Source organism: Aulonocara sp. 'chitande type north' Nkhata Bay, linkage group LG4 (genome assembly GCF_057382095.1).
Source record: "Aulonocara sp. 'chitande type north' Nkhata Bay isolate Kocher_YH1m ecotype deep benthic linkage group LG4, A_spYH_male_GT1.1, whole genome shotgun sequence".
NCBI lineage: Eukaryota > Metazoa > Chordata > Actinopteri > Cichliformes > Cichlidae > Aulonocara > Aulonocara sp. 'chitande type north' Nkhata Bay.
The window spans coordinates 18,555,530-18,582,767 of NC_141347.1; the positions used below are offsets into that span (position 1 = coordinate 18,555,530).

Genomic DNA, 27,238 nt, shown 5'->3' on the forward strand with positions numbered 1-27,238 from the left:
CTCATTCACTCAGGCACGCACACAAAATTCAGAAACTGCCTACATGGTCTCTTCAAAGTCCAGCATATTCAACAAGAGCTGCTCTGCTTTCTCACTGAGTAAAAATGGAGACTACCCACTCGGTGATCTGCTAGATTCTAGTTAGAAAATAGGGTATACATATGAAGTATAATCTATATTTGGAAATAAGAAGTTTACTCATGCAGAAGCAGTGTGGTGTGTTCTTTAGGCGATTCTGCCAAAGTATAATCAAATACATTGTCATAAAAAAACACAACCCAAAGAAACCAGTGTGTCCCCCATCGCTCTGTGGTACACAACAGCCCTGAATAAGCCAGTCGGTTCTTTCAACGCCACTGATGATCACCTGACTGTCAACACTTTGTAGGGGAAGCGCATGTAGTCTCCAAATGCCAAGTATCTACAGTGACACTGTGGAAGGGAGGGGGAGGATTGGAGCTGAGCAGTGAGCAATAGTTCACTAGATGTGGGATACAGAGTGGGATCTGCAGCAGAACGAGATCAGATAGCAGATATACTCAGAAAGTGTGAGACACGTGGAAGAAGAGAGACTGTCGACTCTCCCAAGACTCTAAAATAAGCTGTGAAGAATTGACTTTTTTGATTGGACTGGACTCAACAGGCCACGTGACCACTACATTCATTTGATTTGGGATGACTGCCATCAAGGTGCCGTTCGGTTTTTGAAGATCACAATTACAACTTCCCTGCTTCACGAAAACCATTTTGTTATTTCTGGTCTGTTCCCAATCAACTGGATATCAATCCGGGGGTGACCCTGGAGTATTTTAGAGCACGAGTGATTGCTCTCCTCATTCAGTGGAGAAAGAGATGAAGACACTCTGTGGCTATTTACTTTTCTACCTCAGGAGGATAGAAGAAGAGAAGAACTGAAGGAAGCCAATCATGAAGCAGCTTGGCTAAAAAGCTTGGAGATTTGGAAGAAAAGGAAAGTTGGAAATCAGCGTTTTCTTGCGAATAAGGTAAGCCGCTTGCCTCTTGCTGCTGTTTTCGGTGAAAACAGTTTCTGCTGTGATAAATGCCAGCAGATAAAAAGACTCATCGCTGCTCCTGAGTTAAGATCACAGCCCAGCAGGCAGAGTGTGGCTCCTGAGAGAGCCAAGGAGCAGTCGCACAAATAATTAGATATTAATATCCCTTGGACACTCAACATCCTGCTTCCTAGCAACTAGACCTTCGAGAAACACTCACTCACAGGGGAAATATGGTCAGATTTGTTATTATAAGTGTCATCCTTGATCCTGAACTTTAAGCTCTAACAAATACATCCCTTCTTGACTTCTGTGTGGTCTGTTATATGTACTGGGTATTAATGTCTAACTACCCATGGTGTGGTCAGCTTCTATTTTTAACTTTTGTTTTTTAATGCATCTTTTATACCCTTATCCTATTTATCACCTGACAAGCCTCCTGTAATGTTCTCAGACATACCAAAGAGAGTCCAAACAACATAAAGCATGATAAAAATATCTGAAAGTAAGCAGGACACAGCTTGTGCAAACCTGTAGTTGAGGTGTTTTCCACTGAATCTCTTCTGTTTCCAGGGCAGTGATGTGACTGCCTCCTATTTAAGGGCTCTTTGAATTCAGATTATTTAAGGTACAACAGACCAGAATGCAGCCACATCATTCAATTCAGTGGAAACCAAAAAATAAATAAAATTAGTAATAATAATAATAATAATAATAATAATAATAATATTTCCTAGATGTTTCTAGAAGTCTCTCTACTCAACAATTTGGGCATTTACGTGGGCAGTTATTTTAAAGCAATACCTTAAAATAACTTTACCTTCAGTAGTCACCAGGACATTGGAAAAGCACAATCAAAAATTCATAATCATCATTTAAATTTGATGAAAACTGCTTCACAAGTTAGCTGACTCTGACAGCAAAAAGAGATTTAAAAACATATTTTACCTCCGTGGAATTTATATTCCTAACATCATCTTTTACGTCACATAAGTTTGCATTCAGGGTTTCTCTGATCATGGCTCACACAACACAGTAACACATTTTTGTATATTAACGTGAAAAACGAAACAATCACCAAGTCAGCAAGATGATGTTAGCATTTAGCTCCAAGCCCTGCCTTGCATAGCCGAGTCTTGAGTTTAATAAAATTGTGCCGGTGGTATAGTCTTAAAATTACATCATGATATGGCAAGAATATTTACAATAACAATATTTCTGACAATAGAAAAACATGGTGGTTGCAGCCTTCTTTTCCAATGAGCTACTTTCAATAGATTTAGGCACCAGCAGTAGCATTATATAGTGTACTAGTAGTAAAACATCATAAATCAAATGCAAGCATAAAAGTATGCTAGGTGGTGTTTCCCCATGAAATTTAAAGTAAAGGTGTAAAATAACTGTTTAACACTTTGTCGCACAAGAATGAAAAACATTTTCTACCTGGGATGTTTAATCTTGGGTCGAGGTTTTTGACCAGCTGCCTAAACTCCTGCTGTTCCATTGTGTCACCGTTTGCTCTTCCTGTCACATGGAAAGCAGCTAGCATTGCTAGGTTGAGTTGTTTGTTTACATTTGGGTCGCACTAGAATCTCGTCCTTCACAACCTGGTTGCACTCTACAGCACATTTTTTAGCATTGAGTGGTGAAACGAGTTTGTTATTTCCATCTTGACTAAAAACAATGTTCTTTTTCTGCTTACTTTACAAAGCACAGACACGTCCGGGCTTGTTGCATTGTTGCAATGTAACATTTTAATATCACATAAAACCTTACACCAGTCTTATGGCAAACAATTCGATGTGACACAGACCTAATCACAGGTGCAGCTACGCTTTAGCCACATGTAAAAGAAGCGCAGAGGCTTTTACCTTTTCAGTGTGCTCTCAAAACATGCATTTTAATAGGTGTTTTTTAATACACATATATATATTTGTGTTTTTTAGCCTTTATAGGACAGTAGGCATAAGATAAGAAAACTAAAACAAAGAAAATGTGGTTAACAGCGTCGGAGCAAATTCAAACCCAGGCCTCAACATTAGCTTTACTGTATATGAGTTACCTGTTCAAACCAGTAACCTATTTCAGATACCTCAGAACTTGAAGTTAAAACTCAGGAGTGACGTCACTCATGAGTTAGCACCTTCCAGAAAAAGTGAGGGCAAACAGGATTTGTTTTGGTTTTTAGCTAAGCCATTCAGTTATCACTAGCAATACAGTATAATACTTATTTTGTGCACACATTCATGAATAAAGCCTGATCAGTGCTCTGTGTATGGCTTATTTAGTGAGTGAAAAATACACAACAGTAGCAGAAGAGATGCTACTGGTTACGTTCAGTGCCGCCATCTTGGCTTGCTAATTCGGGGTATGTTGGTCTGTTCCAACTCTCCGAGTGGGAAATCCGAGTTGAGGAGGTGTTCCATAAAAAAATTACATCTGGAAACTCAGAATTTCCGACTTCTAAATAATTAAGGAACCTACACCATGTTGGCCATTATTAAAAACAAGATGTCAGCTGCAGATTTGGCCAGAGCGTGCGCGCCCTGTTTCAAAACAACAGAGAATCTTTTTTTAAAAATCTACCAGTCTGCAAATTTTCATGCTCTCTTCAGATTTTTTTTAACTAATCAAACAAAACTTTGCACAAATGTTGTCAAACATACAGCGATGATTCATATCTATATTTTTTTTTCTATTATAATCTATTCCACTATAAATCCTTACTTTGTATATATTATGTTCATTTTATCATCCCCCTGTGAATGCTGTGTTGTGTTCTCCATTTCCGTTTGGTTCAAGTGTCCAGCTAAACGTACACCCCCCGAACATAAATTAACAGTCACCAAAATTTTTGTCCACAGCAGAATTTTGTTTAAGTCAGCACCAAATATGAAATGAAAACTCTCTACGGTTATTACATTTTGGGTAAAACATTTCAAAAAATGAGGTGTGGGTAGATCATTCCAACACATTTACTCATTTTGTTGAAAAGAAACTTTTATATGCACCTTTGCATGCATATTGCGCAACTGAAGGTGTAATACAGTTAAGAAAATAAGAGAGCAAAGATTATTTTTAACACTGAATCACAGTAAGTTGAAGGGTTTTTCGTTGGTTGGGAAGGAGGTGCAATGTCATACAAAAGCTTTGTAAAACTTTGCTTTGAAAATCTACTTTCTGCATGCTGTAAAACATTATTACTTAGTCCAACACACATGTGAAAAAAGGGTTTACTCCACATAAAGTGCACCTTTTTCAGAAAGAAAAATCCCATTAAGTGCCTGAAGTGATGCCATTGATTTCTGCCATCAAACCATTTCTATCTCCATGGCACCCGCTGTTCTGCCCCATCTTTTTCAGCCCATATTACTTTTCAGTTCAGCCTCACAAGGGAATCACACAGCCTCATCACTGTACTCCAGTGACTCTAATAGTTTTGCCAGCTGGAAGAAACAGAAGACACGTCACATAAAATGGCAGGGCATTGGATTAGCTGGCTATTTCTGTACCTTGTTGAACAGTGAAACATTCATTGTATATGCCGCAGAATTTCTGACAGAAGAGGTGGAATGAAAGCAAAGCAGAGTTGTTGTTTTTTTAATTGGATACCATTAAAAATCTTTTATCTATTAAATGTCTGTTTTATTTTACTTCAGCAACATATAAGCAACTTAAAAAAAAACCTGAAGATGATAATTTTAGCTACGTGGAGAGCTGAACCGAAATCAGCAGTGACACATTTATAAGTGTAGACGTGCTTTGGTGGAGAAAGAAATGTAATATCTGTAATGTGGATGGCAGAAGACATCAAAATGAATAGAGAAAAATTAATGCAATCATGCCAAAGGTACTTCAGGAAGGGGAAATTGAAGTAGAAAAGAGCATCATTTTCACTGGGCTTGACTAATGAATCTGATACACAATGCTGATAACCATGTGACCTTCTGAAGCTGTATGATTATCTCAATTCTTTGCTTAAATGAAGGAAAATACAATTCTCTTTGTTTCCCTATTATTTGATGTTGTGTATTAATATTCTGCCTGTGTTTCCTTTACAGCGACCTTCACAGTGCTGGGCACTTCCCCTGAGCCTGGTCAGTTTTGTATGAGCCAGGCTGATAGCGTGAAGCCCTGTGGCTGTGCACCACTGAGGCATGAGTGTGGGAAGAGCCCACCACCACCACCACAGCTTCTTGTCCTGTGAAGAAGAAGGCTTTAGACTGAGCACTATGCCTGCTGTGGGCAGTTTTGGCAATGGAAAGATCCACACACGACGCAAACAGCACAGCCGGTTTGTCGGCAAGACCGGCCAATGCAACATCCATTTCACAAACATGGATGAGAAGTCACAGCGGTACATATCTGACATTTTCACTACTTGCGTGGACATCCGCTGGCGATACATGTTCCTGCTGTTCAGCTTGGTGTTTGTGGTGTCCTGGTTAATGTTTGGCTTTGCATTCTGGGTCATTGGCCTGCTCCATGGTGACATGGACAATCAAGGAAGGGACGAGAGTTTTGTTCCTTGTGTCATGAACGTTCACACCTTTGTGGCAGCCTTCCTGTTCTCCGTTGAGACCCAAACAACCATTGGGTACGGAGCTCGCTTTGTCACAGAGGAATGCCCAGCAGCTGTCTTCATGGTGGTCTTTCAGTCTATTATGGGGTGCATCATTGATGCCTTTATGATTGGCGCCATCATGGCAAAGATGGCAAGGCCCAAAAAGCGTGCAGAGACGCTACTTTTCAGCCACAATGCAGTAATCGCTATGCGCGATGGGAAGCTGTGCCTCATGTTCAGAGTTGCAAACCTAAGGAAGAGCCACATCGTGGAAGCTCACGTGAGAGCCCAGCTGGTGAAGCCCCGCTACACAGAGGAAGGCGAGTACATCCCCCTGGATCAGATCGACATGAACGTCGGATACGACAAAGGCACGGACCGCCTGTTTCTGGTTGCCCCGCTCACCGTCATACACGAAATTGATGAAGAAAGTCCACTCTTTGGCATCAGTAAACAAGATCTCGAAGCAGCCGACTTTGAGATAGTAATTATACTTGAAGGGATGGTGGAGGCCACAGCCATGACGACGCAAGCACGCAGCTCATACCTGCCCTCGGAGATCTTGTGGGGTCACCGCTTTGAGCCCGTCATTTTCGAGGAGAAGAACCAGTACAGGATAGATTACGCCTACTTTCACAAAACATTTGAAGTACCATCCACCCCTAGGTGCAGCGCCAAAGACATGGAGGAGAGAAAATTCCCAACATCTGCCGCCAACTCTTTCTGCTATGAGAATGAGCTGGCCTTCATCAGCAGGGATGAGGAGGACGAGGGAGACATGGAGAAAGAGCAGGACAGAGAGTGTCCATCTGAGTTAGTGAATGAGTCGTCATTTACCGAACACGAAACGCCCTCTCGTAGAGAATCTGAGATTTAACCTTTGATGCTTGTTTTGAACATCGCCACATGAAGTGACCTATGACTGTCATCCTGCTGATATGAGGACACCGCTGAGGCAGGTGGAGGACCAGCAGTACAGAGTAGTGAAGCTCGTCCGTGGACGTTTCAGGCTCTCCAGAGATGATCACTGAGTTTTATGGAAAAACAGCTGTCATGTTACAATTGCAGTTCCTAGTAATAAAATGCATGACAATAGCATAGTTTTGTATAAATATTTTGAGAAATGTTTCCCAGTCATGGCGGGACTATCTGTAGGTTCCTCAAATTTGCAGCGAGGTGTGCAGTGAACTTGACTGAACTTGAAGTTATTGTTTAGGAAACTAAACCTGGAGAATACTTCTCCGAGCTCAACTGATAAAAACTAAAGTGCAAATCAAAAGTGGATGAGAGACAGATTTTCATTCTAAGCAAACGTAACACTTCTTTGAATGACAACAACATTAAATGCTCTTCATTAAACACCGTTAGCGACTGACTTGGCTGGTTGGCACAAATGCAGTTATGAGCACAAGAAAAGGTAGAGTTATACATATTTCTATCACAAAGGGGAAACAAATGATGTCACATCATTTGTAAGTTTTGTATATAGCAGGGAAAACTATTCATCTCTGTTTATTTCAGCCAGTGACAAATGTTGGATCTTAAATTTACATTTGAATTACTTGCATTTACTAGAAACTCAGTGGCATTACGAGTAGGAGTGAGACAAAATATGGATAAGGCAATATCTTGTATAGCTCTCCTGTACAGCTTGTTACATTGCTGGAAATTATGATAATCTTGGAGCTCCAAACTGTTTCCCCTGCTAGTTTGATTTACCCGGGACACCAAGTCATGACACTTCATAGTGTGTATTAAATTAAATTTATTGCAAGAAGCTTACACAGAGAAAGTGGTGCTAGACAGCAGGGGAACGAGTGGGATAATTAATTGAATTTAGAAATGTTTATAAAATCAATTATTCTTGTTATGTACTATATATTACAATATTGACACATAGAAACAAACTAACACCACATTACAGTGAATAAACACATGATTCCTTTTCCCTTTTTGGTTGTTTTCCTTTCTGCGCAGAACTGTTTTACTATGTATTAAGTATTCCAAGTATGCTGTAACCTGATATCACTTGTTTTCATTGCTAATATACCATTGAAGAACTAGTTTGCTCACTTCTGTTGGTAACTATTACTATCATTGTCAAACTTTCCACTGCTACTGCACACATTATGCAGTTTACTCTCATAATAGAAGCTCCAAACAAAGGCTCCTTAATTAGAGACAGTTCCCGATAAACAGGATCAGCTTTTCCAGGTTGGGACTATCGGTTTTGTCTGGCTAATAATTTTAACTGCTCTGCCTAGCTGCTTAATCAAGGTATTGTTAGTTTCGCGATCTGACTGAAAAGGCTGTGTCCAGCTGACTTTGTGAAGTCTTTAAAACAAGAAAAGGGTTCTTAAATATAGAAATTCTTGTGACTATCATGATACAAAGACTAAGGCTAAAAGCCTCAAGCCCAAAACGTGCACTCTCACAAGTTGCAGAACCAGTGCATAAAACCTTCTAATAAAGAAAGTGCATTGATCTTGTACATAAATAGGTATTTGTAACACTCAAATTCTATGTCTGAGCAAAAGCCATCTATGAGAAAAAAGATCACTTCAGGGAATTATTAGACAAACACTTAAATCAGAATGAAACAATCCCAGCTACAGTATTTTGTGCTTAAAAGTTGGGGGGTGGGAGGGACAGAGTCCAACTTGCAAAATGGATACAAAACACAGTCCTGAATGCTTGAAAATAAGGCAACTGGACTCCTCTAAGCTCCTGAGAACATTTTGCCTATCACCCAAGAGGCTTCTTCAGTTTTAAAACAAGTGGTGGAGAATCTCAGGTATCTAACCCCTAGTATGGCTGTGCCCTTGGGAGTGGTCCTGTGGAAAGTATTAATCACAGTTATCCTGCTAGATCAACGACCACCCCATCCTCAGCAAGCCAGAGAAAAAGAAAAAAATATGCAGCATTGTTTGCTCTGTGGAGTATAAGTAGACTAGAGTGGAAGCACAATCAAATATACCTGCTTTCAATTAACCCAACAAAAGCACAGTCGTTGCCTCGTAGCAATTGTAAAAACACACAGACCCACAAATCCACTCCAAAATCAGCGCCGATGCCCCACAACAACTGTGGAGGTAGATTATAGTGCAGAACAGCCCATGTCCCCTATCACAGATTTCACTCCTCCATATAACTATGATAAGAAAAAGTGGAAGTTCTTTTGTTGAGGAAACGTGGCATAGCTTATAAACTACGATCAAGACAGAGATTATATTTTTATTAGTGGGCCTTTTGTATCCTCCACAGATTAAAAATGCAGAGAAAAGGCTTTTACAATCAGTATTACAGCAAATGTTGCAACTATAGCTTGGCTGGTGATGAAACTAGACCATGGAAAATGAACCACAGATATGCTAACATGCTAACATTAGCTTACAATGGATTTGATCTGAGCACGTCCTTTATTATCTTCTGCTAAACCAGGGACTGCACAAAAAAGATCATTTCTTTGGATGTTTGAACCCTGTAATAATGTAAAGTAAGCATGTTTGCTAGGTTTACCTAGATAACTTCACCTGGTGTTACTACCAAGGTCAGCAATGTTTCAGACATGCTTTGCTCACTTACAGCCCCTGAGCTACGATTGTACATTTCGCAGTTTGAGTCAGAACTTAGAAAACTCTCATTGGAAATAAATCTGTCCGTTCTTCTCAGAGGCAACAGACTATGAAAATAAAAATAAAACCGCCCACTCTTCTCCTTATAAATGTTATCCTGCAAATCAAAATGTCAACTTGAGCTGTGTGGATGTGAAAAAATATATTTAGAAATAAGCAAAGACTAATAAGATCTAACGACTCACTGGTTAAAAAAAACAAAACAAAACAAAACTTGAAAGTTAATTTTGGAGGGACCCCATTGGCAACAGAAGCGTCTAATTAAAGTCATCTGAAATGAAGCACTGTGCCATATGTGACCCATGGGACACAGAGTGGGCTAATACTGTGGCACATCTGAGCCCTTTATGAGGACAAATCCAAAAGGGGATGCCTGACACAACAACTATGTTTATATAAAGTCTGTTGATTCATAGAGTCTCAGATCAGAGGGGATTTTCAGAAGATATGTCATATTTTTTTCTGCAAAACAGGTATTTAGAGTAAAATCAGAACATTTTAATATTCACAATCAGTGCAAGCTAATCAAATCTTGTGCAAGATACCTTGAACTGTTTATTCATTGAGATTAATGAATGTGAAAAAAAGCTAAGCAAAGCAAAGTGACCCTGAGCGTCCCAGTTTTACTCTGACCTGCTCATCTGGTGGAAGACTACATGCAGGGCTAAAAAAAAGACATGATAACAGCCACTGAACAGATGCACTTTATTAAACTCCATGTGGGTTAACTTAGGCGTCTAACTGCCATTTCAGCACATTCCAACACATTTGTATATCTCTATATATTGCTGACTCGCGCTGAAACTATCAGAATAGGTTTGCTCTAGAAAACGAATGTTGGTTCAAATGCACCAAGAGTTTGATCAAAGAGTTTTTCCATGTAAAACAGCAAAAAGTTTAATATATCTGTCAGTGTATTGTAAATACATTTTTTGCTTCTGATCTGTCAGGCTGAATGCTCATAATTATAGACAGAGAGATATATACACTCACTAGCCAGCTGTCCAGCTCTCTTAATCAAATGTCTCATCAGCCAATCACATTGCAGCCACTGGGGAAGAAAAGAACATAGCACGGTTGTTGATGTTGGTATGAGTCTTTCAGAAACTGCTCATCTACTGAGATCTTCCCACACAACAGAAGAAAATATTCAATGAGCTCCCTGAAAAAACGCTCTATTGATGGTAGAGGTCAGAAGAGAATGGCCAGACCGCTTCAAGGAAAGCATCATATAATCATTTGTTACACCCAAAGTATGCAGAAGAGCATCTCCAAATGCAAAACACGTGAAATCTTATAGCAGATGGGCTAAAGCAGCACAACGCCAGACTAGGTGCCGCTCCTGTCAGCTAAGAACAGGAAACCGAGGCTACAGATTGCACAGACTCACCACAATTAGACAGTGGAAGATTGGAAAAAGGTTATCTGGTCTTGTAATGTCAGAATCTGGCATGAACAGCATGAAAGCATGGATCCATCCTGCCTTGTTTGAACCATTCAATCAGGTGTTGATGGTCTAATGTTTCGGGTGATCTTCTGGTGGCAGGTGAACACACTGTTTACCTAATAAAATGGGGGGTGAGTGTAAGTTGGCACACGGTTTTATAAAAGTAAGGGATTGGAATTTTTAGTGTCTTGAGAAATAAATAAACTGGAAATACTCTTTTTGCCTAAAGGATTGAAATGACATCTAATGAACTGAACATCTCTGACCTCATTTTGCTCTTTTCCACTAAATGCATTTGAAGCCACACTTTTTTTGTTTCCTTGCAGAGTTTCGTTTGTTGTGTGAGACAACACCTTAAAAGTGGGAGATGCACTAAAAAAAAGAAGAAAAAAGAAAGACTCCTCCTCTCATTACCACAATAAAATTGTCTGATAAAGCCAAGCTTTCCTTCTTTTTTGCCCTTTGTGGTAGTCAGACACTAACGACATGAATAATCCTACAATAAGCATCTGATGAGTGCGTATGGTGTAGCATGACTGAGGAAAGTAAGTGAGCCGTTTGATAAGCAGAAAGGAATGGACTTTGATTTATGGCTGTGATTTGGTTTGAGGGTATCTGGTTGGGGTCAGAGGTTTCTTCTTTCACTCTTATGCAACCAATCAGTCACGTCTTTGCATACACACACGCAAGACTTGGCAGTTCTTTTGGATTTCGCTGCCCTGTAACCTTGAGCACTTGTAGAGGGATCACATGCACATATACTCACACCACAGAAATCTAATGTAGAGCCTTCGTCACTGTTCCTGCTGTTGTTTAACAGGTTATTTTCACTCTCTTTAGCTCTCTTTCACAGTCACAGAAAGTCTCCACTGATAGAAAACACTCCACATTTGGTTAAAATGTGCAAATATTTTATTGCCCCTATGTGCTGGTGGTACCTCTGTCTAATCGTAATTCTACCCAGATCTACTTTTACTCAATTACCAGCTAATGTGACCTGGCATATCAGTGAGGCTGTGAGAAATATTAAACTCGTGGCAAACTGTTCTGTGTATAATTACATTTGACTTTCATGCTATTAGTGCCAAATGAAAGCACAATCTCTTACTTTTATCCGCCTGTATCCTCTGAGATGTGCTGTGTGTGATGGAAGGAGCACTGAGAATAAACCTGGGATCCTTCCCACCCACTCTGCACTGTTGTGGAGGATGAGAAGCCGTTGAGGGTCAGCCTTCAAACATGCAGAGTGGGTTGCTGAAAGGCAAATTCAGCCTTAATTGGACCAGCTCTATTCTTTACTTCAGCTCCTAGAAGGAGGTGGAGTGTGGAAAAAAGAAAATAACATGATGCAGCACTAACAGCTGCATTTCCGTTCCTCAAGCAATAACTCCGGACATTTTAGACCTAGATTATATTCTATAAAATCACGCATAGAGTTCAATTTGCGGAACTTACTAAACGCTGCAAACTCATTGTTTCTGGAGCTTTTGGTCAAGAAACAAACAAACAAAATAAAACTTAACCCCAAAATATGACACACTCTCTCTGTGCAAGAACATATATGGCATGGGTGCTTCTTAACACTTTGCTTCCTGTTCCTGTGTGTTCCATCTGTTGTTAAAATGCAACACATTGTTTTTAAAAAAGGTTAAATGTTACGAGACAGTATTTGAAACACGTTTAAAAAAGGCAAAAAACCCAGAAGGATTGCTAATTTTGCTAATAAGCCAAAAAGTGCCAAAAAGTCAAACCACTGCCACGGCTGCTATACCCCCTTACAAAATGCCCAGTGTAGATGAGTTAGTGAAACAACTAGTCTTATTGTGTCTTGTGATACAACATACCCCCTCTATACTGCTCAAGGGTGTAACCATCGATATCCTTGCATCTGTCCATTGCCAACTATTACATCTTGCACAAATCCAGCCGACTCGTCCAGCTTTCTGCACACTCTGTTCAACGTCTGTATACTCGTCACCACACCATGTCTATGTGCTAAATAGTATTTTGAGTTTAATCTCAAAACGGACAAATTCTTAAAAAAAAATTCTTCTATGTGGCCCTTTTAGAGAAGACAAAAATAGCACTGTTGTTGCCTCCTCATTTCAGTTTAGTGGAGTTGAAAATGTTTAGGACAGGTTCAATAACAAAAACAGCCTGGAGCTTAACGTAGCTCCCATGTCGTTAATCATCACTTCAGAAAAACCTTAAAAGTTGATTTGAGGTCTCTGCATTTAGATCCCAGTTCAGCTTGATATAAATCCTAGTTAGCCAACGTTCATGTCCTAATAATCAGGCTCTGGGTAATGAGTCTTCACGTTGATAACGAAACCATTAAAGCTCTCGCTGGCCTTCCAGTGTCACTTCTAACCAAGACTGAACATGTCACGGAAACCAGCGTCTTCTTGCTATTATTATATTATATTGCAGCTTTTCCTTCCATTAACAGCAACACCGAGCAGCTAAGGCGGCGTCATGCTATTCTTTTGAGGGGTGTGAGCAGCTTAAAGGTTAGAGTAGTGCACTCGTGAACGTAACATAGCTGGTAAGAAAAACACCACCCTGTCTGGGAAAGACTGTGGGAGGAAATCAGGGCGTTTTTGACTGCAGTGTAAACTATGATCAAATTCTAATAGAGGCTGTGCTAAAGAAGCCTGCTTGGATATCATTATGTAATAAAGAAAAGGGGGAAAAATCTAAAATGTGAGAAATGTGACTGTACACAACAGGTGCAACCACACTGACCTGTCAGGAAACTCAAGCTACAGTTTGCACAGGCTCACCAAAATTGGGATACAAAAGTTTGGAAAAAATGTCACCTGGTCTGATGAGTTTTGTAAGAATTTAAGTAGCGTGAAAGCAGGGACCCATTCTGCCTTGTAGTTGAATCCATCTTCTAATGGCTGCTTCCAGTAAGATTTACCACAAATCAACTCAAACTGGTTTTGGTGAGTTCACAGTCACCAGATCTCAATCCAGCAGAGCATCTTTAGCATGTGATGGAACAAGAGAGTCACATCATGGACGTGCAGACAACAAATCTGCAGCAGCTGTGTGATGCTGTCATGTCAACGTGACATAGACCAAATTTTTGAGGCAAGTTTCCAGCACCTTATTGAATCTATGGCATGAAGAATGGAGGCAGTTCTGCTGACCAAACGAGATCCAACTAAGTTTAACAAGGTGTAACTAATAAAATGGCCAGTGAGTATATGTATACTTTCCTTCCTTCCACTGATTTTATTGCTAATTGTTGTTTTTAATAGTTGGGGAAACAAAAGCATTTAAACGGGCAGCACGGTGGTTAACACTGTTGTCGCACAGCAAGAAGGTGCTGAGTTCAATGCCACCATCAGGTCTTTCTGTGTGGGGTTTGCATGTTCTCCCAGTGTTTGCGTGGGTTCTCCGGTTTCCTCCCACCGTCCAAAGACATGCAGTTTGTGGGGATAGATTAATTGATGAATCCAAATTGCCCATAGGTGTGAAAGTGAGCGCGAATGATGATCTGTCTCTGTGTGTTGGCCCTGCGACAGACTGGGATAGGCTCCAGCACCCCCTGTGACCCTGAAAAGGATAAGCAGAAGCGAATGGAAATGTTTAAACCAGTCTTTATCAAAACATGATTATAATCAATAAAATTTTATACTGTCTTTTTTTAAATTCAGGCAACCAAACAAGTTATGCTGAGAACTGACAGAGGTCCAACCTAACCCTGTAACCAAGTCTCGACCCTAAAACATCTCTTGTTGCTAAAATGAAGACGAAAACTGTTGTTGCATGATTCAGCAAACATCCCCAGCAGGTTTAAACACAACTGAACCACATTCAGCATTAAGTGTTAACACACAGCCAAGGTTTGTATCAGTGAAACATACTACGGTTTTCAGTCTGGTCATCTGTGTCTGTCTCGCAGAGGTAACTTTGCTCATGGAGATGTTTACCCTCCAGCTGAGCACATCACTCAGTAGTACTTGCTGCTCCAGCCTCGATTCCTGCAGACATACAGTATTTGATTACAGCACGGAGCTGATTGGATTACAGGAGGCACTGACTCAAATACCGACAGCAAACATGGAGCAACTGGAGCGCTTCCTTCTGGGAATGAACGAGCAGAGGGACACCGACTGCTCAGTGCACACTGAGGTCAGGCTGGCTGAGACCTGCTGCTAAAGTCGAACACTGTCACCATCCAACAGCTATGAAACAATCATCCCATTAATCTCATTTGATGCACATGGTTGTTTGGTTATGTTAAAAAAAAACAACAGTTTTTCTTAACCTGAAAAATTTGACCTGCAGTATCGACTCTTTTTTGAATGAGTATTTGGGTGAGTTTTATACACTGTATGCACCCACCGTTTAATGTAAACGTTACTTATCCTCATGTTAGTTAGTAGTTCATTTGGTTGGCCTCTGCTTTTAAAGAAACTTCACCCTCAGCCTCCACCTTTGCTCAAATCAGGGAGGATGGGTGCAGCACACATGTAACTGAAGAAAACAAAGAAAAACAATCATGAATGCTCCTTAAAGGACCTTAAAAAAGTCTAAAGAGCTATTGCTCAAAGATTGGCTCCTATTGTGGGATGTCGACTTTTTCACATTGCTGAGCATCAAACTGTTAATGAGGTGGCTCGGTAAAATCCTGCGTTTTCAGTGTGTTATATCTCATAAACGATACAACAGACTTTGACTCTTTGATGAGGAACTTCTTTGCTGCCCTCCTGTGGCTTCTTAATCTTTCTACACACAGGGATACGGTTTGTGCTGTGCAGTCATGTTGTGTAAAATATAATTGTAAGTGACCGACTCGAGGAGACTTTCCTAAAAATACAATAAAACATAGCTTTAAATGAATGAATTTTCTGCATTAGTAGTTTTATTTATTTTTTACCAAACTATAAATGTTCCCATTTAGGGAAATGTCCATAATGTAGTAGGAGAAAATTACCAGGAAATTTTCTTCTTTTTAACTTTATTGATTTTTAATTTTTTTTGCAGAAAATCCAAAGCAGTTATTTACTTTTGTCAGCGATCATGTTGGTTAAAAAATAAAATAAATCTTCTCTGCAGCATCTGTGTTGTTTTAACAAGCACATGAATACACGAGCAAGTAGCACAAAACAAAGGAGGCGGTTTTATTATTAAATACATTTTATTACATAAATGACAATGTTGACACGACAGTGGAACATCACAGGTGTTTTAGTCAGGCGCACCTGCACAACAGAGCCATGCGTTTTTGCGGGTCCTCTCCTGAATCCTGTTCATCTGTGTGTGTTTATGTATTGTTCATTTGTATTTCTAGAATTATTTGATCTGACCAGACACAGACAGCCACACATTCACCCTCCTGCCTGACACACCCCCTCAACCCACTCCATCCGTGAGCCCAGCCCTCTGCAGAGGCCCTCCTCAGCCCCAGTTGCACTGGTCTTCATCTGTAGTTGTCATAATCTCTGTGACCAGCCCGGTGCCGATGGTCCTGTTTCCGTCTCTAAGAGTGAACCTCTGGCCTTTCTCCAGAACCATCGGCTGGCGGAGAGTGAGCGTCAATGAGGTGTCCTCACCTGGCATCACCATTTCCTAAAGGAAAGTAAAAAAGAGCAAGAAAACCATCAGTTTCCTCTGAAATCCGTGTTTATAAATGCAGAAAGCAGTAAATGAGAGGCAACACCAGCTTTAATCACCACTCAATGCTTCAAACAACACTTGAAAGGTTTAAGATGTCTTACAACACTTACAACTACACACACAGACACACACCTTGTCAGCAGGTAAAGTGACCCTGCAGGCCATGTCCCAGGTGAGAGAAAACATGACGGGCATGAAGTTGGTGACAAACGGCTTGTGTCTGCCTCCCTCCTCCTTACTCAGTACATAGACCTGTAACACAGAGCGCACACAGACACACACAGCAGAGTTCCAGTTATATATAAACACGTACTACTGCTTATAAAACTGTGATAACTGTAGAAAACTCATGAAATTTTTTTTTTTAAATCTCAATAAAAGGTGGTGCTATTCCTGATCTGTCCACTGAGTGTCACACTGCCCCAATTTAAATAATTAAAACCCTCTGTAGTCAAACTCTGTGGCTCTCACACCTGAGCTCTGACTTTCTGGTGAGGCATGATGCACCCTGGCTTGCACATCACCATCCCTCTCCTTATGTCCTCCCTCTTCAGGCCTCGGACCAGAGCGCCCAGGTTATCTCCTGCCTCTGCCCGGTCCAGAGACTTGTGGAACATCTCAATACCTGCACCCAAGAAAAATAAAAACAAACAAATCCAAATAAAGGGGATGCACACTTCAAGATACATTTCATTTGCAAGCTGTCATGTTTTATCCATGATTTCATATCTTAACATCATAGGAGGTTCCTCACCTGTCACTACAGACTTGAAGCTGCGGTTGTGACCCACAAACTCACAGTCGTCTCCTTTCTTGATGACGCCCCTCTCCAGAGTGCCCGTCACAACCGTACCCCTGCCTGCAACACAAGCAGGAACCTTCAGACTCAAAGTACACGACGCTTTCGCTCTCAGATCAGAAACAGAGTCAGAGATCTGCAATCTTCTTACTGCTAATTGGTTAAATCACTAATGAGTTGTGCTACTGACGCTCCAAAGCTGTGACTGCATCATGACAAAATTAACTTTGAAGACGTCCTTGGTGGGATATGAAAAACAAAAACACCGTACAAATGTTTCTTTGGAGCTTTGCTGGAAGCTGCACTGTTCAGTACAGCAAAGCTCTGCAACATGTGACAAAACTGCACAATACATCACTGGAGCATCGCTCTCTATGGCAAAGTTGACACCCAGATTTTCAAGCTCAGGTCCTTTTGACTGATTTTACTGTTTGCATATTAATTTCTTTTATAAATTTCTTTAAATCTTTATTTGTACTTTGCCTAAAATATTTAGAATTGTTGTGCATGAAGACCGTCTGACAAAGTAACGGAGCCAAGGATGGTTAAAAATTCCGCCTTATTTCTTAAAAGAGTGAATCTTGATTTGGATGTTTAGATTTTTGGGGTCTGCATCCTGGTTTAAAAACAGTTCATCGTTTTCTTTTGTTTTTCCATTTGCCTACAACTTTACATGATGCAACCAATGGAAATCAAGAGAAATCACCATTATTTCTACCCAACTAGCTTCAGACTGACAATATCAGATAGTGTTTTCTCCTACCTGGGATTGAATAAACCCCTTCAATGGGCAGAAGGAAAGGTTTTTCCAGCTCTCTTTTGGGCAGAGGAACGTAAGAGTCCACAATCTCCAGCAGTTTCATCACTGCATTCACCCCCAGCTCAGGAGCTTTGTTCTGAAATAGAGCGGGAAAAATCTGATTAAAAAACATCACATTCTAGTTTGAAACTTGTTCTCCACCACTGAGGAAAATAAAATAAATGAAAATACAAACTTGCCTGAGGTCACCTCAAAATTTTGACTTGACAGCTTTAAAATTCAATTTATTTTCTCAGAAGCTGAATATTTGAGATCACCTAAAATTTTGACTTCTGGATGTCAAAATTAAATTGCTCTGAAATTTCTTTGACTGACAGACTGACAAAGTGTTTCTCCTCACCTCCAGAGCACAGAGTGCAGAGCCAATCAAAACGGGTGTGTTCTCGCCGTCGTAGCCAAACTCCGTGAGCAGCTCGCGGATCTCGATCTCCACCAGCTCCAGCATCTCCTTGTCCTCCACGGCGTCTGCCTTGTTTATGAAAACAACCACGTGCTCTACACCGATCTGCCGGGCCAACAGCAGGTGCTCACGTGTCTGAGGCATCTGGCCGTCAGTGGCTGCCACCACCAGAATGCAGCCGTCCATCTGAGCTGTGCCTGTGATCATGTTCTGAAAAAGAAAAGCAGACACATTTCTAATATGATCAAACAAACAGGCAGGATTACAACCTGGTAACATCAGGCTGCATCCAGGTAAAAAAAAAAAAGGTAAAAAAAAAAAAAAAAGAATACCTTGACATAGTCAGCGTGTCCAGGGCAGTCTGTGTGAGCATAATGTCTGTTGGCTGTGGTGTATTCTACATGCGAGGCGTTGATGGTAATTCCTCTGGCTTTCTCCTCAGGGGCATTGTCAATGTCCTCATACTTCTTGTAGCGGGCACCACCAGCATCAGCGAGCACTGGGGAGGATCGAATTGAGTGATAGAAATTCACCTTACAAAATTCACTAAACAAAGTTATTACACACATTAACACCAGACTGTGTCCAGACCGGTGTGACAGCAGCAGCTTGAGTGGGTCTACCTTTTGTGATGGCTGCCGTCAGGGTGGTTTTGCCATGATCGACGTGGCCGATCGTCCCGATGTTTACGTGGGGCTTGTCTCTGCTGTATGTCTTCTTCGCCTCCGCAGCGAAGGTTCGCCGGCTCAGAGGCACAGCACACTGCGTGACAAAGAAGAACCCAATAATTTAACCACTGCAAAAAATCTGTGCTTCGCAGCGTGCAGCATGCCGTTTCATGCAACTACTTACCAATTTGAAGGAGCTGTGCAGGAGGCTTGGTGAAGAAAGCTGAAGGGCTGAGAAGAGGGAATCAAAAAAAAACTTACATAAAGAGTGACTATTTGGTGCCACAACACAATAATTAAAACATTGCCAAACATATTTAAACTATGTATCTTTCTAAAATGCGGAAATATGTATTAATTCTGTGTCAGTGAACATTTAGGTGTCCATGCCCTTATTTCCCTTTCAATCAGTGCAGTCGTGCCCTCACATAGATGAGATTAGCACTGACTGCCACACACATTTTTCCTCAAAATCTCAGCCAGCATGTCTGCACAGCTCCGGATGTATTGCACTCGCACCGGCCGTGATGCTTCTGTGCCATATAGAGCGCTAATAAAAAGAGTTTTGCATAAACCAGGCAGGTTATATCATGCTAACAGCTGCAGCTAACATTAATCAATTTTGATGACTTTAGATCCAAAAAGGACGGCGTCACCTCTCTTTAAAGACTACCTATATCAACAGTATGTTTTCCTTCGTTTCTGGTTACCAGGTGCTGATTTTAGTAATCATTCTTCATCCTCGGTTAGTCTTATTGTTAGCTAACCGTCACTGGTAACGTGACCTTGCTCTGCTGTCGGAAGACACAGCATCACATTTTATTTTCATATTCTTGTACTTCTAAATGTCCGAACAGTGTTTGATATTATGTATAAATCAATAAAGGTGGTGTAAATCAATTAACTGTCAGAAATGCAAGTAGAGTCACATAGTTTAAATGAATTAAACAATATTTACCGGACAAACACGCACGCAGCCCCACAAGCGCCGCCATCTTTCCTGGCTTGACAAACCTAAGACGATCGGAATTCAAGAAAATAATCTCCCAGCCCCAACGATGTCGTTCCTTTACGTACATGCACATGCGCATGTTTAAGTTGTTGCGTAAAATGTTCACATTGCAAAACAGTAACTATTAATGTAACTACTACTAATACTACTATTGTATGTTATTATATTAGACTAAGCAAAAGACTGAAACCCATTTAAAGAAAGTATGAGTTATGTAGCTAATATTAAAAAAAAATTAAGAGAGCAATCCCAAGTAACCTGAACTTAATGTTTGTTAATAATATGTTTGCTGATATCTAAAAGGCAAATATTATTTTTTACATTCATTATTAAGGTGTGTGTATTTTATAACAGATATATAAATAATACCAAACATATCGCAATCGATATGCCTTAGTTTCTTCTGACACGTTTCTTCTGGGATTTGCATATATTTATTTTGACGTAATTAATTCTCTTTGTAAATTGTGCGTACCAGCGTTACTGGATTACCGTAACTATACTAGTATAGGAAAAAATTGCGTCTATGAATTTTTAAATATTGAGGTAATACTGTCAGTCAGATGTTCAGCATTATAATTTTGAAAAGCTGACTTTAAAGCAAAAAATGGAAAGTCTAAAATGACGTTGATTTGAGAGCAAAGAGTATCCAAAAATTACTTTGCTTGCCCGTTTGGTTTACTTTTTACGGTAAAACATGGCGCCCCCCTTGCCACTCGTGAGCTCTTGCTCGTGAGATGAAGAGCTAGCTAGAACGTTCCAGCGCTTCACGTTTCTGTGTTTATAGAGGGAGAGAGCTGTATTTGAGCTCAGAGAGAAACTTTGTCTGTTACCTTTACGTTGATTTTGAGTCAGTTTAAAGGTAAGTGGGCAATAATACCCTTTGTTATAAGAGGCTAGCAGCAGGTTTTGCATTATTAGCAGAGCTGTATGTTTGTAGTAAAGTATGATCCTGGTATATAAACTGTGGGGCTTTACCTGGTACCACTGCTAGTACACTTAAATTAATCTGAGGTTATTTTGAAATATTCCTTTAGTTGTCTTGTTGATTTTTTTTTCTTTTCTCCACTTTACCCTTTAGCTGTTAACACCATGTCAGAAGACAGGCAGACCAGGAGACATCCCCAGAACCTCCAAGGGGTCCTTCAGCTCGCAGTGGAGGCTGGATCCGCTGCAGAGGGTCCTGCCCCTCCTGAACCCATGTCAGAAGAGGTACGTACTTGTACCCTAAGCAGGATCAGGCCAGATGACCACACAAACTGTTGGGTGTCGACTTTGTAGCTCACACCAGGACACACATGCTTGTAGCATAGCTTCACAATGTGGCTTTGACAGAACTACGGCTTAAATAAGTAGAATGAGCAACTAGTCAACTAAAAGCCTTATTTGCATGAGGATATAATAATAATATAGTAGAGTAGATCCAAAAATGATAACAACAACGATAATAAATATTTTTGTTTTTACAGTAGCAACATGTGTTGCTCCGCTTTGCAAAACATCCCACCATAAACTATTGATATATCACATTTTCATAGTTTTCAGAGTGCTTTGAGAGACAAAAGTATAATACTGCATTCAAACAGAAAGCCGGACATTGTGGCCAGAAATGAACAGGACAAAACTGGATCACAGAAAACTTTTAATTTAAGTAGTGAACAAGGTATAGAAATTATATCAATCAGAACTGCTGGCAGCCCCCCACCCCACTTAGTCCTCAGTATTTTGGTAGGAAGGGGATATCTTTGACAACACTTTTAAATTTGATAAGTAAATAAATGCCATTGCCATCAATGATGTTCTCTCTTAGCTTGATTTATCACAAATGTTTTTATTCAATTGTCAGCCAATAACTGATACTACTTAGGGGCTTGATATCTTAAACCTACAGTGCTATGTATACTGTTAATTTGCTGTAGATAGTTTTTCAGGCGTGCTACTTCCGCTTGTGTCCTCAAATTCCGCAAATTCAGGAAACCTTGCACACCATGCAGCTCTCTGGGAATGACCGTGTTGGCTCTAAAACACTGTTTCAAACTATTAAAAACTTTGACATTTTTTTTAATTTCAATTAAAGAAATTGTAACAATGTTTAAAGATAAAATGTTAAACTGTTTTTTGCTAAGTTTTCTGTCTTGTGTAGACACAGCAATGGCCTTGTCTCTTAAGTTTGATGCCTTTTTTGTGCTTGAATGTCAAGTGGTTCAACAGACAAACAAAGAAGCATTCTTCTAAAAATGGTCAGGTAGAAGGACTGGACTGAAAGTCAGTTTTTAAAAAAAGAAGCCAATGTTGAAAGAAAAACTTTGAAAGACCTTTGGAAATCCTGGAGAGTTATTGCTCAACTATTGCTTAAAAATTCAAAGAAAGTCTTTCTTGGAAGTCAAATATAAAGAAATGAGGAGTGACTCAAGACTTTCGTACAGTAATATATAATTGCACATCACTTGAAATCTCATGTGTCTGAGTAAGACACTGATGTCCACATACGTTATTTTTATTTTTTTTCTTAATGCGTGCTTGGAGGTATCACATCAGAGAATTTGAATTCAGCATGACAAACTACTTCAGGCTCTTTTTTGTGCCTTTCTTCCAGAGGAAAACATGGCTGAGAGAAGCTCTTACAGAACTGTGCAAAGGGCAGATGGATGAAGTGGAGCAGATGAAGCAGTGCTTGGCTGTTCTGTGCAAAGAAGGAAGTGAAAGGGAGAGGGGTGGAGAGGAAGATAGGGAAGATGATGATGAGGACGGTGAGCGGGAAACGGCCTTTGAGATGCTGTCCGAGCTGTGTGAGAATCTGGACAATGCCAGAGGTAATAAATGGTATTAGAGCAGAGGGCACGCTAAAGACAGCGTGTGTTCACTGTACGCTCACTGCATCCTGTCCTCTGCAGACCTGATGACCCTTGGTGGGCTGGAGTTGTGCGTCTCCCAGTATCTTAATCATGCTCAAAGTGGGTTGAGGTGGCGTGCTGCCCAGCTCATTGCCTCCTGTGCCCAGAACATGCCACAGCTGCAGTTCCACTTGCTTAGCATCGGGGCGCTGCCGAAGCTTCTGCAGCTGACAGATTCTGACCCAAACCCCACCGTCAGGGTGAAAGCTCTCTACGCTGTCTCATGTGAGTAGAGCCATAATGCACGCATGCTTCAAAACTGAGCTTCATGACAACAAGCCTGCAACCAATTGCTGCACATCAGTCATTTCACATACATGATCCAGAACCTCGGATTGTCCATGTGACAGTCTGCGAATTTTAGTGCGGTCAACAGTTGGTTCCCATAGTTGATGTTTTAGATGGACAGGCTATTCAACAGCTATTTTTAGTGGCCAGCCTCCCAACTGTATCGCCTGTGTTTATGATATTGTTATATCTCATGTTTCCTGTCAATTCAACTTTAAGCCTAAATTATCTGTTGCTTTCTTCTTTAGTGCCAAATGACACATGGCACCGTCTTTTTGTCCCAGCTCTGTGCTTCACAACCCTCAACAAAACTGTGTCCTGTCGTAATCATAGGTCTGGTTCGAGAGCAGGAGGCAGGTCTCCAGGCCTTCCTGTCCCACGATGGATTCTCAGTGCTGATGCGAGGCATGCAGTCAGAGAACGAGAAGCTCAGAACCAAGTCGGCTTTCCTGTTGCTCAATCTGCTGATGTCGCATCCCGAACAGAAAGGTATGGATGGGAAGGACATTCAGACAGGATAGCGCTGTAAACCTGCACCAGTACCAATACAACACTTTGTAGCCTTTTATTAAGACACAACATGGTTTAATAATGTCTCTAAAAGCTTATAGAGACACCTTTTCTGTGGAAAATGAAGATATTTTATTTGCAGCTTTGCTCTTCATCCATGATTAGTCGCCAATATGGCAAGTTCTGCAGTTAAAGGGTAAAATAACATAAAAAGTTTTTAAACGATTTTTTTTAGCAATTAAATCTCGTGTTAAAACTTTTATACTTTCTCCCTTTTAGTTTTATCCTTGCAGTATGTGTGTTTCTCACTGATCTTGCTACCTTTGTCTGGGGAAAACATGGAAAAACTATTTTAATCTTAACTACACATACATAGTAGACCATAACAAGAAGAACTACAGCAGATTTTTTACTTTGGATATTTAATTGGTTTACTCTTTAAACATCTATCTAAAGTTTTTGCAAGCTTTCCTTAAAAAATGGCTTGACTCAATATAAACTCAGGCATATTCCTGATTATTTCCCCCCGCAGACACGCTTGTTGCCATGGGTATGGTACAGCAGCTGGTATCAGTTCTCCGTACACCGCATTCACCCGTCCATGAACATGTGCTTGGTGCCCTTTGCTGGTAAGAAACATTCATTATGATACTGAAAATCTGACATTATTTCATGGATGGTTTTAGTAACTGTACCCGTCCTTGTTACTGATGGTGGTGTAGTCTGGTCGAAGACTTTCCACAAGGGCTCAATGACTGCAGGAATCCTGCTCTGGGCCTGGAGGAATTACTCAGACAGAGATCCAAAGAGCTCCAAGGCAAAGAAGAAAGTCAGGTAATTCATGTGCCTGAGAATCAGATCGTAAAACTCGATAGAAATGTTGTGATTATGCTACAAAATTTCATTTCAGTCATGAAATGTGCTTTTTCCATGTAAAACTAGAGGTGATTGTGGTTAAAGGCTAACTAGTTGTAAACAATAAAGAGATATATGACTGCTTTTTTTTTAAGTTTAAAAGATTGAAAATTAAAAAAATAAGCTGAATCTTATTTTTCTTCCTCTTAAAGTCACATGTTTGTTTCCAACAGGAAGAACTTGATTTCTGTGAGCGACTCAGGGTTATGTGTTTCTCCAGGCAGCAGTCAGATGACACTGGGATGGATCGTTGATTTTTTAATTCTTTCTTTGTTTGCTTGTTGTTGTTTTTTTTTACCCTGACATGTTTTGGCATCAGTATGAAAAGATAACAGAACATTCATGAGCTGGGACATGTTTTGTTGTTGTTGTTGTTGTTGTTGTTGTTGTTGTTGTTTGGTCTGTTAAGACAGTTGCACATGATCCAGTACCTGGATTTCACTGTGTAAATAATTGTACTGTATATTGTAATGTATAAAACAACTATTTCAGTCCAATGTTTGCCATTCTTAATATCTTAACTGTCATCCCAAGCATCTCCATTAAAGGTAGTATGTATAGTACTCTATTTTAATTGGCAGAACACAAATGCTGAATTTAGTTAAATCTATTTTATTTTATTATAGTATGCTTTACTTTTACATTTCCTGTCTCTTTTCAGTTTTTCTTGAAACAAAACTCCCAGTTGTTGACATAATATTTATTACTGTTAATAAAACATGGGATTGCGTGTATAAACATACAGTATAATGAGCAGTTCACATCATGCCACCATATGCACAATCTACATGTAAACATGCATGTCAAAGAAAATATTTTGATCATTAAATCACAGAATATAAATATTATAAACTGAAGTTTACTGAATGTTTTTCCATTTCATTTGGAAATAAATTCTTTCATTTTTAGAACATTGCAAATTGAATGTATTTCCTTTTCTTTGTTTCTTTCTTCTTTTTTTTTTAACCACTTACAACAAATATTTATGGAAATGGAGAGCTAATGTAGTACAAGCTTTTGGAGTACAACAGGGATACTGGTTAGGACCTCTTCCATTTTGAAAACTCATCCGTGTCCTCTACTGCTTGCATGTCACCCACAGCGATTAGAAGCTGTGCCAGATAATAGGTCACCATTACAACAGTATTACCGTGCTGCATTGGTGCCACCACCTTAAAAACTTGCAGAGACAGCGTTGCGTCGGATACCATGAAGCTCAGACTTCCCAAAAGTGTTGCTACGTTGCTAGTTCTAGCTGCTAATAGACCCATTAGAGTAATTAAGACAAAGTAGACTCCAACAGCTGGAGTTAGCACTTCAGAGTTTGGGTCCTTTTGCAGAAATGGAAATAAAAATGTGTAATAACCTCCTCCAACCATAAACAGGATCAGATAGAGAAAACGGCTCCAGCAGGAAGAGGAGTTTTTTGTGTAACGACTGGACAGGAAGGAAACTGAGTACAACAGATGAGCCACAGCAAATGCACCCATTCCTGAAACAGATATTGAGGACATAATGGGCATGTGATTTGCAATTTATGAATCCTGGAGTGTTAAATTTACTCTCTGAAAGTAACTATTACAAATACTTCTTACAATAATGAGGCATGTGCGAGCAATAGACATTTCATAAAAGAAAAAAATGCTCAATTTTTTGAACTCATCCACCACCAGCGCTTACCATGCAGGAAAAGCTCAGGCCACACCAGGCAGCAGTCACCAACAGCAGAGAAGACCAGTCCTCCCACCACACCTAGGACACTCTGACCTCCATTCCAGCTCAGCACCACTGCAGCCAATAGGAGTACTGGTGCAGATTTGACACCTGCAGACATGATGGACGGGGGCGAAGCAGGAGTCCAAAGGTAGAAGTACAGAGCTGCAGACAAAAAGAAAGGCAAGAGAGACAGAAAGAGAGCACAGGACTGATAGAAATGGACGAAAAGAAAGAAAAGGGAGAGATGCATCAAGTTTTTGTACAGAAGTAGATTCAAGTTATGATTTCAAACATCTCCTTTCCATCTGGTTTCACTAAGCAAAGTGCTGCTAGAAATAAAGAAATACTGGCTGTAAATAGAGGTGAACTGTACCTTATTTCTCCTCTGCCGCCTGTGATAGGCGTGAGTCTCAAGGATGTCCATCTTCTCTCAAACAGCACTGCTGTGGGCAGACGTCTCAGAAGGATAAAAGTGTCTTTACTGTCTTGTTTGCCAGCGATCCTCAGCTCCAACGATCCTCAGCTCCTGTACCCCTCGCCTTGAACCTCTGTCGTGTCTTTCAATCTGCCTGCATTTCATGTCGATGAACTTTAGACCGATCCTCACTGTCTGATTGCGCTCTGATAATCAATTCGCTCCCTGTTTTGAGTTCTGCTGGTCAAATTGCTCACCCTTGACCTCACCAGCAGGATTACGTTGGTGACATCAGCACAGAAGGAGCAAAGTTGAACTGTGCAGGTGTTATCACTGTGAAATGTAAACTTTAATATCAGGAAACTGACAAAACCTGATGATTGTTGTTGTTGAGACTTTTTTATGTCTCAATGTTTCATAAAACAAATGTGTAAAAAAAAAAAGTTCATTTTACAGGAAAGGATTGGATTCTTTGATAAACAGCTGTAAATTTGTTATAACAATACTGGGG

General features: G+C 40.3%; 4 protein-coding genes across 4 annotated transcripts; 2 read left to right on the forward strand and 2 right to left on the reverse strand.

Moving 5' to 3' along the window:
- Positions 1 to 544: 544 nt before the first annotated feature.
- kcnj12b (potassium inwardly rectifying channel subfamily J member 12b) lies at positions 545 to 7,685 on the forward strand. The gene is made up of 2 exons (XM_086288868.1): positions 545 to 1,004; positions 5,075 to 7,685. The coding sequence occupies exon 2, from the start codon at positions 5,171 to 5,173 to the stop codon at positions 6,452 to 6,454; it is 1,284 nt and encodes a 427-aa protein (XP_086144994.1). The 5' UTR covers positions 545 to 1,004; positions 5,075 to 5,170; the 3' UTR covers positions 6,455 to 7,685.
- An 8,107-nt stretch (positions 7,686 to 15,792) lies between these two features.
- Positions 15,793 to 20,083, reverse strand: tufm (Tu translation elongation factor, mitochondrial). The gene is made up of 10 exons (XM_086288869.1): positions 19,936 to 20,083; positions 19,162 to 19,208; positions 18,933 to 19,071; positions 18,642 to 18,808; positions 18,250 to 18,519; positions 17,853 to 17,985; positions 17,045 to 17,149; positions 16,764 to 16,915; positions 16,423 to 16,542; positions 15,793 to 16,242 (listed from the first exon to the last, which is right to left on the reverse strand). The coding sequence occupies exons 1-10, from the start codon at positions 20,066 to 20,068 to the stop codon at positions 16,072 to 16,074; spliced, it is 1,437 nt and encodes a 478-aa protein (XP_086144995.1). The 5' UTR covers positions 20,069 to 20,083; the 3' UTR covers positions 15,793 to 16,071.
- A 594-nt stretch (positions 20,084 to 20,677) lies between these two features.
- On the forward strand, positions 20,678 to 25,508 carry hspbp1 (HSPA (heat shock 70kDa) binding protein, cytoplasmic cochaperone 1). Its single transcript, XM_086288870.1, has 8 exons — positions 20,678 to 20,851; positions 21,071 to 21,201; positions 22,586 to 22,802; positions 22,884 to 23,108; positions 23,505 to 23,660; positions 24,214 to 24,310; positions 24,404 to 24,515; positions 24,770 to 25,508. Exons 2-8 carry the CDS (start codon positions 21,082 to 21,084, stop codon positions 24,848 to 24,850), a joined length of 1,008 nt encoding a protein of 335 aa, XP_086144996.1. The 5' UTR covers positions 20,678 to 20,851; positions 21,071 to 21,081; the 3' UTR covers positions 24,851 to 25,508.
- tmem86b (transmembrane protein 86B) lies at positions 25,282 to 26,984 on the reverse strand. Its single transcript, XM_086288871.1, has 3 exons — positions 26,686 to 26,984; positions 26,277 to 26,520; positions 25,282 to 26,088 (listed from the first exon to the last, which is right to left on the reverse strand). The coding sequence occupies exons 1-3, from the start codon at positions 26,734 to 26,736 to the stop codon at positions 25,637 to 25,639; spliced, it is 747 nt and encodes a 248-aa protein (XP_086144997.1). The 5' UTR covers positions 26,737 to 26,984; the 3' UTR covers positions 25,282 to 25,636.
- Positions 26,985 to 27,238: the final 254 nt, after the last annotated feature.

What these genes read in the sequence shown, in the direction of transcription:
- tmem86b (XM_086288871.1), bottom strand. Translation starts at nt 26,736, where the DNA reads ATGGACATCCTTGAGACTCACGCCTATCACAGGCGGCAGAGGAGAAAT. An exon ending in GGCGGCAGAGGAGAAATAAG is followed by an intron (nt 26,521 to 26,685) that starts GTACAGTTCACC and finishes CATTTCTATCAG; the next exon opens with TCCTGTGCTCTCTTTCTGTC. An exon ending in GCCTGAGCTTTTCCTGCATG is followed by an intron (nt 26,089 to 26,276) that starts GTAAGCGCTGGT and finishes TATCTGTTTCAG; the next exon opens with GAATGGGTGCATTTGCTGTG.
- tufm (XM_086288869.1), bottom strand. Translation starts at nt 20,068, where the DNA reads ATGCGCATGTGCATGTACGTAAAGGAACGACATCGTTGGGGCTGGGAG. An exon ending in GACGGCAGCCATCACAAAAG is followed by an intron (nt 18,809 to 18,932) that starts GTAGACCCACTC and finishes GATCCTCCCCAG; the next exon opens with TGCTCGCTGATGCTGGTGGT. An exon ending in GACACGCTGACTATGTCAAG is followed by an intron (nt 18,520 to 18,641) that starts GTATTCTTTTTT and finishes TTTCTTTTTCAG; the next exon opens with AACATGATCACAGGCACAGC.
- kcnj12b (XM_086288868.1), top strand. Translation starts at nt 5,171, where the DNA reads ATGAGTGTGGGAAGAGCCCACCACCACCACCACAGCTTCTTGTCCTGT.
- hspbp1 (XM_086288870.1), top strand. Translation starts at nt 21,082, where the DNA reads ATGTCAGAAGACAGGCAGACCAGGAGACATCCCCAGAACCTCCAAGGG. An exon ending in AGCTCTCTACGCTGTCTCAT is followed by an intron (nt 23,109 to 23,504) that starts GTGAGTAGAGCC and finishes TCGTAATCATAG; the next exon opens with GTCTGGTTCGAGAGCAGGAG. An exon ending in AAGGCAAAGAAGAAAGTCAG is followed by an intron (nt 24,516 to 24,769) that starts GTAATTCATGTG and finishes TGTTTCCAACAG; the next exon opens with GAAGAACTTGATTTCTGTGA.